The 11736-nt window shown below is 49.0% G+C and overlaps 1 protein-coding gene across 6 annotated transcripts in view; it reads left to right on the forward strand.

Annotated features, from left to right (window-relative positions):
• The window catches only part of SPATS2 (spermatogenesis associated serine rich 2), a 138112-nt gene extending 133511 nt beyond the window's left edge, over positions 1-4601 (forward strand). For all 6 annotated transcript variants that reach the window (XM_078075955.1, XM_036121099.2, XM_078075956.1 and 3 more), the window contains 3 exons: positions 784-886; positions 2095-2309; positions 3365-4601. In XM_078075955.1, coding sequence (XP_077932081.1) covers positions 784-886; positions 2095-2309; positions 3365-3673 — 627 coding nt within the window. In that variant the 3' untranslated portion in view covers positions 3674-4601. The remainder of the gene's footprint in view (positions 1-783; positions 887-2094; positions 2310-3364) is intronic.
• Positions 4602-11736: the final 7135 nt, after the last annotated feature.

The following is an 11736-nucleotide window of genomic DNA, read 5'->3' on the forward strand; positions in this document are numbered from 1 at the left end:
TTGTAAATTATATCTAGGCCTTTAACTTGTCTTTTTCACCTCTTTTTCATCTGGAAAAAAAAAAAAAAAAAAAGATCCCAGGCTACCTTGGAGATTGTTTACTGAAAGACACCCCCAGAAGCACTTTATTCCTGACATGTTTCTTGTCCCACAGTCTCTAGTTAGTTTTGACCCAAGGGGTTGATTACTTTTCAGCTCAGTCTGCTCAAAAGGATTAAATTACTTGCAGCACAAACCCTTCTCATTTGCAAGGTTGGCTTTTCACATGAATGATTTTCCATCTCAGGAAGTTGTCCCCATTTTGAGGACTATAACAAATCCTACTTCATAAAGGGATGAAGTGGGTTTCCTAAGGAAGTTCCTATTAAAGAACACCAAGCCATCTGTTTACATGGTATCATTGTTGTAACTTATGAGCATTTTTGCTGCCTCTGTATAAAATGGAACAATGTGGAGAGTAGCCAACAGTGGAAAGATGGCCCTCTACTATAAACTTTTTCTTCTATCTCTACAATTTATTTCTCTTGATTATACCTAATGGGCTTTGGCCATCATGGAGCATTTCATAAAGCTCCCCAATAGATTTCTCTTTGGGCCTTAAGAAAATGACTGGATTTTGTCAGTCACCCAGCATAGGTAATATGATGGCCATTTTGCAAAATTTGAAGCAGTAAAAAAAAGGCAGCAGGAAATAATTCTGTTTCATCTCTATATAGCAAGCTGCGGTTTCTGCTTGTCTTACTGCTTGTCTCACCCGGAGGCTTTCCTTTGTCCTTTCCCCAGCACTTTGTCAGTGAGCGTAAATATGATGAGGATCTGGGACGAGTAGCCCGGTTCACCTGTGACGTAGAGACCCTAAAGAAGGACATTGAGTCATTTGGACAAGGTAAGATGGTGAGAGATTCTGGGTACTAGAGATGGTGATGAGAAGACCCTGCTCATCAGAGACTGAAGTTGTGGCTTCTCCACTGATTTGTCTTTAGTGCCTCTTGGGTTTTGGTTTGCTTGTTTTTGTGAAAAGTAATTCTGAGATACCTAAGAAGTCACCGGATGCAGAGTCTTTGAGCTCAGAAGATGGGTGTTTTCCAGCTCTCTAAATTTGCAATGTTGAGGGGCTCTGGAGTCAGACCAAGTTTGAGTCGTTGCCTTTACATTAACCTCTAGAGCTTCATTTCACTCCTCTCCCAAGTGGAGATAACAATATCTGCCTGGTCTGGCACAGAATAGGTGCTTAAATAATGGCTGTAAGGGTAGGGGGAGCCCTCCCCTAACTTGAGAGCTTATAGGGACACATCAGCAAACATTGAGCTCAGCTCCTTTATTCTTTCTGTGTCAGTAGAAAAGTGAAAGGTTGGACCTAGAGCAGTGATTGTGAACTCAGCATCAGTCCAGGCTTAAAACCAAGAAAAAAAAATGTAAGAGGTAGTTTTAAGTCATTGAATTCTGACAAAATTTGAAGTGAAAATATTCATATTTTTCAGTTACATTGGTATTTTGAATTTGGGATTATTTTTGCAGAAAGAACCTTGGGAAGATACATGTTTGTTATAAAGACTAGTTCTGTTCATGTTTAACTAATCTTGATTATTTATATCTTGCATCATACAAATTTTTTTAGAAAAGGATTTAGCTTTTTATTCACCTTTTTCTTTCTTTGTGAAGTCAGTACTTCAGAATGTTCCCGCATAGGAAACTGAGCATATGGCCCATACTATTGTTCCTAGGCTTAGTCAGCTGCTGGAGCCATAACCAGGAGTTTAGTAGGAAATGCTGAGAAGTCATTAGTTGGTGGGGGAACGATTACTCTGCTCTTACACTGTTCTCCTGTCTCTGAGCGTTCCTTTACAAAGCAATGGGGATTCACTAACTGGAATTTAAATAAAAACTTGAACAAAAAACAAAGCAGTGAGGATTTGGAAGGAGTGGAAGAAGAGGGAAGAAGGGAGATTTTGCTTCCTGTTACCCATTTTATAAGCTTACCTTTACAACTACTCAGGTAGACAGTTCTTTATCTTAAGTTGCTTATTGTGAAATGAAGAAATAGGGAAAACCTTACCCATCATATGACAACATACTCCTCATGTTTTCATTCAGTGTCCCATCCAAAGAACAGCTATTCAACCAGATCCCGACACAGCTCAGTTACATCTGTGTCCTTGAGTAGCCCGTGTGACGCCTCTGCTGCTTCCTCGTCCACCTGGGCCTCTGCCCCCAGCCTTACAGGCGCTAACAAGAAGAGTTCGGCACCAGGAGAGACTCCCGCAGCCACGGCAAACTCCAGTGGCCGGCCCTTCCAGCCTCATCGGGAGGTAACCCAGCTGCCCCACTAAGCCAGTGACAGAGAAAGGTTACCAGGTTGTCACCGTTTAAATGCTGACAGCTCAGTCCATTACCTTCCTCTCTTGATGCCCATTCCACACCTATTTTGAATCCCTCCAGCCCCAGTTAGTTCCAGAGAAAGCATTTGGTACGTCTGTTCCGAACCACCAGCTAGCTTAGATTTCCTGTTGCCAGGACTGCTGACTTTCTCAAGTTGGCGGCAGTCCTAGCTATTGTAGGTAGTATTGCCTGGTAAGTAGTCACCCAGGGAGCCGTGCCCCCATCTCGAGGTGGAGGAACAGCATAGTGGCAGGCTCTGCAGAGTGTCGGCAGCAGCAGCTCCCTGGAAGCACAGTGTGGAGTATCTCAGGGAGAGAGCGTGAACCTGCTGGTGTGGGGGGCGAACACCAGGAAGTTGAAGCATAATCCGTAGTTTCTTTTCCTATTTGAAGAAGATACACAAGAGCAATCCAAGGCAGTGCTGTGCAGAACTGGGATTACACTGGAAGCGGAGGACAAAAATAAAACCCTGTGCCGTAATAAGCCTTCTGGGTTGTAATGTGAAATGTCCTAAATATCACAGCAGCAGGATTTAATCTATGGCTGGTGATGTATAGCAAAGCAGATTATAATGATGTTTCTTTTATTATTCCAGATGTTCATTATCTTTACAAATGGCTTGTGATCCACAGAGTTCAGCCATGTGATAAGATGCTTGCCCAATTGAGGGTTGGAACAGCCCAAAGAATGTTCTTTCTTCCTTCTTAGCTTTCTTCTTGTGCCCAGCTAAAGAAAAGTGAACTCTCCTCTCCAGTGGACAGCCTAGGGGTGAAAGGTGGGGCAAAAGTAGCGAAGGATTTCTTAATTCTGGGGTAGTGGCTAGGTTGGATTGGCTGACACAATTCTGGGAGTCTTGAGAGATAACTGGGTCCCAAGTGTGGGATACCACAATTTAGGCTTTCAGAATACTCCTGTAAGCTGAACTGGAACAGACAGGGTGCCATAATGCCAGAGTGTTTTGAACACTGTATTCTTTTATCCTCAGGTATTGCCGGGGAACAGACGAGCACAAGGCTACAGGCCACAAGGCCAAAAGTCCAATGACCCCATGAACCAAGGGCGACATGACAGTATGGGTCGTTACAGAAATAGTTCATGGTATTCATCTGGTTCCAGGTATCAGAGCGCTCCATCCCAGGCGTCAGGAAACATTAGTGAACGGGGCCAGGCCCACTCTGCAGGGACCAATGGAACTGGAGCCAGCATGGAGCCCAGCCCACCCAAGCCCTCATTCAAAAAGGGGCTCCCCCAGCGCAAACCTAGGACCTCTCAGCTTGGGGCTGTGAACTCTTGAGGTTCCAGTTGGCCTCTCTCCTCTATCCTACACAATTCAACTTGGTAACTGGACTTATTAGGAAACTTATAGTTAGATGTAATAACAAAAAGAAGTTTACGCATATCACTTTTTATGCCATTCTAAATATTTTTGGTTTCTTCTCTCCTCGTTTCCTCTTTACCATTTTTGGAGGGGAAGCTGTTTTTTCCCTTGACCTTTCCCAATGATATGGATTGATTCTGATTGGTCATTTCCACCCGGAATCACAGGCCACTGATGCCAGGTTTCCCAAGGGTCAGTGGTGCCCTTCCTGGTGCACAGGGCCTTTCAGTTGCCGGAAGAGGCCTTCCTCGGCACCTCCCTGCTGTTCAGGCTCTCAGGAGGAGGAGGTGGGTCAGAGCTAGTCCAGCTGCCTCTCCAGGCTAAGCAGAAGCCACACGTTCCTGTGAGGTGCCCTCTACACGGCAGTGTGACCAGGAAAGGCAGTGAGGGGATTGTGTCCTGCACTGAATTAGCCAGAGAAGGGGACATTTAATTGGTGAAAAGGAAAGAACACTAGAAAACATTTGAGAATCTGCCTCCGCTCCCAGAACGTACCTGAGATTGACCCTCACATCAGGGTTCCAGTCTCCGGCTTGGCCCCGTAGCTTCACCCACCGTCTCTTCAGAATGCCCAAAGCCTTGTTTTCCTATCGCCTTAGACTGCAGACCAGTCTAGGGAAATCGGTGGGAGAGTAGCATTTAATTAAAGGAAAAAACAAGTATTTCTTGGTTTCAGTGTTTGAAGATTTTTGTTGTTATTGTTCTCCCTTGTTCCTGAATCCTCTTCTGATCCTCAACCACATTTATAGCAATATAATTAGTGTTGATCTAAGGTGTTACCCATCAGAAAATTGCCGCGGTCTTTATAGTTGAATAAATAAAAACAACTGCGTAAATGTTCCCACCTTTGTCTCACAACAGCAAATGCCTTCATTTCATCAGCCGGGTTTCTTTGGACCTCGTGGGGCAGAAGTCACTCGGGCAGCTTGTTCAGGCCTTAAATGAGGGTGGCTGATTCCTGAGTCATTTGTCCACCGCCTAGCTTCGGCACCAGACGAAAATGTAAAGGCCAGCATGAGCAAATGCAGCTGTTCCTTGTGGGAAAGGATTCGTGTATAGGGAACGGTGACTTTCCAAAGGAAGCTTGCCAGTTGAGAAAAACCCCAGCTGCCAGCAACTCTCCCGGGCAACCCCTCTCCTCCGAGGCCTGCCTGCCCCTTGACAGGCGTAGCGAGTGTAACGGTGTAATTGAGCGCCTGCATGTAGCAGGTGGCACTGGGGCCAGACCCCTCCACCCCACACCACCCCCAGCATCTATGATTGAATAACAGCAGAGCTTTTTCCTTCTCTGGAGTCTGCAGGCCGGCCTGCAAGCGGCAGTGGGGCAGAACTTAGCCGCCTCAGGGCTTCCCTTGGCTCTTCGGCTGCAGCTCAGCTGCCGGAGTTCAGGTTGGTTGAACAGATTGAGAGAGAGAGAAAGTGTGTGTGTGTGTGTGTGTGTCTTTCAGTAAAGAAAACAGTAGTCAAAGGAAGCCATTTTCTAAAGGGCTGATCACCTCATTTTGGGGAATTTGTCCAACAACACCATCAGCCTGCTGGGTGTCAGGGAGAAGCCCTCCTTTTCTGATTAATTGCTTCCCTTTCTATACTTGATAGAAAATCCAGAGATTGAAGTGACCTTGAAGGATTATGAGGTCTTTCCCTGTATCCAGGCAAGACTGTATTTAACCTCCTAGGTGGATGGGAGGCCTCATGTATGTCAAAACCACCTTGAAGAGGGGCACTGGGCTGGCTCAGTTGTAGAGCATGTGACTCTTGATCTCAGGGTTGTGGTGCCTGGCTGGCTAAGTTGGTTGGGCCTCCTCCAACTCTTGGTTTCGGTTCTGTACATGATCTCATGGGTTGTGGGATCAGGCCCGCATTGGGCTCCTCGCTCAGCGGGAAGTCTGCTTGGGGATTCTCTCCCTCTGCACCTCCCCCTACTCTCTCCCTCCCTCTCTCTCAAATAACCTTTAAAAAAAAGGGGGGAGCGCCTGGGTGGCTCAGTCCTTTAGCGTCTGCGTTCTGCTCAGGTCATGATCCCAGGGTCCTGGGATTGAGCCCCTCATCAGGCTCTCTGCTCAGCAGGAAGCCTGCTTCTCCCTCTCCCATTCCCTCTGCTTGTGTTCCCTCTCTCGCTGTGTCGCTCTCTGTCAAATAAATAAATAGAATCTTTAAAGAAATAATAAAATTCTAAAAATTAAAAAAAAAAGAATGTATACAACTTAAATCTCTTTCCATGTCAGTATTCATAAATATAGCTTGTTCTTTCTGTGGCTACATAATATCCCATTGTATAAACTTAACATAATTAACCAGTCCCTAATGATGGTTTTCAGTTTTTTGTTATCATAAGTATTGCTGAAATGAGCATCTTATAATACATATATAATTTTTACTTGTGAGTATATCTTCAGGGTAGATTCCTAGGATGGAGTTGTTGGGCCATATAGTTATTGAAAAAGCCCTTTTACAGAAGCATGGATTTACACTCTTCATCAACAACATTTGGGAGTGCTTTGTACAGCTGCTAAGCTGGAAGCTAAGGAGAGGTAAAGATAAGTAAACTACAGCCCTTCAAGGGGCTGATACCCTAGTTGGGGTGACTGACACATTGAATAAGATACTAGGAGGTAGTAGTGTTGCATGAAAGAGCCCCCCTGTCTGGTGAGTACAGTGCACGAAGCACTGCGCTGAGGGCTGGGGCCTGTGCTTACAATAGGACTAGACCAAAGAATGGTCAGGCCTTTGTTCAGTGACTTAAGATACGGTGACCTCGTATTTCAGAATCCCAAGCCAGGGTGCAGTCATGTGAGTACGAATGTATGTATGGGGAAAAGCAAGATAACCTATTTTAGGTTGGGAGTGACCTGGAGAAGCCAGCCAGCAGTGATGATTACCAATCTGTGAACGAACCTGTACTTTCGGAGATCAGTGAAGTGATGACGTGCTGCCCCCTGGAAATTCTGCCACTTGACCTAACAAAATGAGGATCTGTCTTGCCTGATTTATAGGGTTCAACCCACCTTCTTATCCCACAGATATAACCGGTGGGGTTATATCTATAAGGCAGCACACTTCGTGGGAGAAAAAGTTGTTCAAATCAGTATATATTTGGAGGTCACCCAAAAGAAGCTGCTGTCACTGTTTGGCCCGTTCGGAGTACCAGAGCAAATCCTGGTAGCCGGAACAACGTGACTGTTCAGTCAGTCAGGCTCGACTTCTGGTTGCATTAGCCACCTGAGCACATTCTTTCCTTCAAACATTGGGGCACCTACTGTGTGCTGGGCACTATGCTGAGTTCGGAGGCAAAGATAAATGGTTCCAGGTCTTTCCTCAGCCACTTTGCCGGTGAAGGAAACAGAGCTCTTAGCTCTTTAAACTCTTGGAAGTCGTGCCTGGTGGCTACGCAGTGTGGTGGAGGGGAAAGACCCGGGACTTCTGAGACATACACTTGGATTTTAATTCTGCCTTCCCAGCTTGCTAGCTCTGTGACCCACTAGCCTTGGGCAAATTACGTCACATCTTCCTGAACTGTAAGTGGACACAATGGCAACTACTTCCTGGAGGGGCGGGAGGGCGTCGCTACCCAGGTGCTGCGGGTCAGCACCCTGGTGCCTGAGCTAACCAGTGACAAGCTGAACATCCACTCAGCAGAACTCCTTTGCTTTTCTGTCTGTCCTGCCCTGTTAAAAAGAGCGTGAAAGACTTCCCCTATCTCCAGCCAGACAGACCTAGTAAAGAAAGTCAAAAAAGAATGACTCCGTTATGCTATCCCTTCTGTAGTTTTTCTCCTGCGTGCCTACCCCCCCAGGACGGTGTGCTTCGTACCCCTCTTGTCTGTCTGCCATACCCGTCAGAGAAGCCCGCCGTCACCTCCCGTTTCTGAGCTCTCGGTGCGGGGGGGGGGGGGGGGGGTGCGCGGGGAGGTGCAGGCTAGAGGCCGATGGTGCTGACCAGGGTAAACAGCAGCATAGCAGTGCGCGGGAGTGAGGCCGGAGCTGGGGCTGCCCAGGGGAGAGCCAGGGAACGTTCTCTCCATCCAGGTGCTGAGGCCGCCTTGTTACCCGCTCTGCTCCTCACCCAGGGGGAGACGCTATCTGACGATGTTACTGGGGAAGGAAACTCACCCACCATCACTGCCACCAGCACAACCATTCCCCAGCCCGCCCGCCCCTTCACTGCCGTCAAAACAGCAGGAACAAATACCACCCACTCTGATTCCTCAGGGAAAAGTCAGGTCTCCTTTTTATGTCTCTCTTCAACTTAACCCAGTTAGGCTTTCTCTATAACTAGATTTCAAACAAATCCGTTTTCTGGTGTTGCTAGAGCATGCAGATTGAGATTGAGATTTCTCAGACTTACTCCGTTGCCGGGCACAGGCAGGACTGCTGTAGACTCCCCTCCCCACGGGGCTGGGGAGTCAGCAGTCAACCGCAGTAGCTCCCCGTGGTTCGGGGGCCGGGTTGCTGGGCACTGTGGGCACTCACGACAGGTCACTATCTGAACGCTCATCAAAATGACCATGCTGTCCCCTTTGAATAGGCTTTTTGCCAAAAGATAGGACAAAGCACTCCAGCAAGATGGCACAGTAGTAACAAACTGTCAACATAGTCAAATCTTGATTCATAGCTGGTTCCTCCACTTACTAGCCGTATGACATACAGCAGCTTCCGTACATGTAAATAAAACCATGTATCTTCCAGGATTCCCTCGTTTGAAAATGTATTATGGTTTACTCACCCTAGCTAGGATCCTCCATTAACAGAAAAGGAATGACCTAGAATGAGATCGCCAAGGAGTGGCCAAGTACTGGAGGCCTCAAAATTTTCCAAAATGTTTGTTTGTTTTGGTGGAAATGGGGAACCTTCTGTGAGGCTTCCTCCTGAGCTCATTTCCGCATTCCCAGCACCCACGGCCAGGGTAAGCACTTAGGGGGACTCTGATAACAATCCCAACCATCTACTAAGCTCATCTCAAGAGTCCTTTGAGGAGAGATCATTTCACAAACGAAGGAACTGATGCTGTTGGAGATTAACACCCACCCAACTCCTATCCCCATCCAAGGTCATCAGTGGCAGACCCAGAATTCAAATCCAGACTCGCCTGACTTGGAAACCTGAGATTTTCCCACGGCTCAACACAGCCTTGGAAGCAGAGCCTGGCCACATTGGCTGACAGAGCCAGGCTGGAAACAGACCTGGGGACCTCCAGAAAGGAGGGAGAAAGTGGGAAGAGGAGAGGGGAGGGGCCCAGGGCTCTGTTCCTCGACAGCCACCTGCTCTCACCCCCTGCACACAGTGACTGACTCCGCCTGCGCTTTGGGGGATGGGGTGCTTTTTCCATCTTTTGTGTCTTGAGCGGTTTTTCCCTTGCTTTGCTCTTCTCTCTCTCCTAGTTCCTTTTGTAGATAATACTCCCACAGGCCTCCCACGGCAGCTTCAAAACGCAGCCTCCTGAGTTTCTTCTTTTTGATAATGGCTTTGAGCTGTCTCTGAACAGGGCTCCCTCAACCTTCCCCTCCCTGTGACTCCCCACTGTGGCCCAATGAGTCAAGAGTTGGGGAAATGGAAGAGGAAAGGGGCTTACTGTGCTCCCTGACCTCCCAGTACCCCTGTTCACTTCTCAGCTCCTCCCCAACCCCCATCTGTCCGTCTCCTAGATGTGGGTCCCCACCCCTTATTGTATATGTACGGTGGGGGGGCGGGCATGGAAGGAGGAGGCAAGGAATCTGTTACTGTTAGCTGAGGGGGCCTTAGGCTAAGTCCAGCAGGAAGACCTGAGAGACTAGGTGAAGTGGAAGAGGGAGGAGAGCAGGAGGCCCTATGCCTGAACACTTGCCTATGGGCCAAAAGGTCACCTTAAATCAGGTGGGACTGAAGGACTTGGGCAGTGTCCACACCCCCATCCCATACTCACATTCCCACAAATTCTTTGAAGGGCAGTGGGGGAAGGGGTTTAAAGTCCAAAACATAGTTTCATTCTGGTATAAGAAGAGTGATCGTAACATTCAATAAAGGTTAGTATGTTTTCTAGTACATTTGGGACCAGGGCACCAAAACAGTGACTCAGGCGTTGATTCTGGAGCTGCTGGAGGAGGCGGTGCATCTTATTTAACCTCTCGGCCTCAATCTTTTCATCTGGAAATCGGCAATTATAACAGTAAATGCTTCATAGAGTTATGATGAACATTAATCCAAATAAAGCACTTAACACAGCACTTGGCGCAAAGTTAATGCTCAGTAAACGTGAACTATCATTCTTTGCAGCACCTCACATTCCATCTACCCCCCCCCCCCCCCCCGCTCACCCTGACCCGAGGTGTCTGCTTTGGGTTTGTCTTAATATCTAAACCATTGTCTTTAATAACCCAAATCAGCCTAGGCTGACAAGCTGGAAGCCTGAAAATCTGGACGCTTAAATGCGTGACTGCAGGGCCACCCAGATCTGGTACACAGTCCTCGTGAGTGCCCGCACAGCTAGCCTGAGGTTCTGGGTCCCCGGTGGGAGATGGCTGTGCTAGAGTGAGGCCGACTCTGGACCTGGGGGTGGAAAGCTGTCAGGGTTGGAACCCTAGTTCTGCCAATTACCAACTTGGTTACCTTGAACAAGTCCCTCCCCCCTCCCATTCTTTCTTTCTCTCTCTCTCTGCCTCTGTTTCTCATTTGTGAATGGAGTGTAAATAGTATCTACCTTGCTTATTTCCCAGGAACCCTATGAAATTCAAAATCAGATGACAAACATTTACATGATGCAAATGCCACACACTGTTCTAAATCCTTTACTCATGTAATCTTCCCAACAGCCCTCTGAGGTAGTTACCATGTATTACCATCCCCATTTCACAAAGGAGAAAATGGGGCCCCAGAAGGAAAATCACACAGACAGCAAGTGGCAGGGCTATTGTCAGACTAAGTTGGGCCCTTTCAACCACTGCCTTGTCTGGTCTCCAAGTGAGCTGACTGCTAAACTGCACCCTCTCCTAGTAGAATGTTTGAACATAGTGGAGGGCACGTTGATGGGCTTGGGGGGAGAGCTGACCTTGCTTGTGGAGGTGGGCGTGGGGAGCATGATCTGCAGGTTCCTTGGGGTCATTCTTCCTGGGAGCAGGATTCCAGGATTCAGAGGACTTGCGGAGGAGGACCCTTCCTCCCCTTTCTCCTAAAGCACCAGCTCATTTAAATACAGGTGTCTGGGGCTTTGGCCCTTGTAGCAGCTGGAGAGAGGGGTGGGGCAGGTGACGCTCCTTTCTTTCCGATGCTGGTGGCTGTGGATGTGTCTTCTAGAGTGGTGGCGGTGCTGGGCCTCCCGCTTCCCTCGGGGAACAAATTGCTGTGTCGGCCCCGGCGGCTCCTCTGCGCGCGGGCGGTAGCCGCGCTCGCTGGCAAATCGTGGGAGGGAGGAGGAGCGGCGCTGGCAGAGCGAGGCTGGGGGCACCGACGCAGCGCCGAGACGAGCTGCAGACTGCCGCCGCGGCCCCGCACCACTCCGCCCCGCCCGGGCCCTCCCCCGTCCCCCCTCCCCCGAGGGGGTCCCTGCGGCCACCGCGCCCCCTACAGCGCGGAGCCCAGTTCCCCGGGACGGGAGGGGGTGGGGCAGCGGAGGCTGGGTCCCTCTCACTCCCTGCTCGCAGGCACCCACACGCACGGGCTTAGGAAGTTCTCCCAGTGACTGACGTCCTACCCGTCCGCTCTATTTGCAACCTGACCTTCTGGAGCAGCGTGACAGAGGCCAAAGGTGACAAATAATAGAAATATAGGGGCGGGACCAAGGACCTAGGGCTACTCCCCTCCCTCCCACACCCTTCACACACACACACACACGCGCGCACACACACGCACACACACACACACCGGCACTCACGGAGAGCGTCTCAACCCTACTTCCAGGGCTACCCACCCTCCAGTCTCCTGACAGCTCCTGCCTGCAGCTGCACGGCCCAGTGATGAGGGTCGAGTTGAGGCTGAGAAGGCCTGGATGCCCAGAGGCTGTTTCGACAC

The sequence above is a fragment of the Halichoerus grypus genome, chromosome 6, assembly GCF_964656455.1.
Source record: "Halichoerus grypus chromosome 6, mHalGry1.hap1.1, whole genome shotgun sequence".
NCBI classification, from domain to species: Eukaryota; Metazoa; Chordata; class Mammalia; order Carnivora; family Phocidae; genus Halichoerus; species Halichoerus grypus.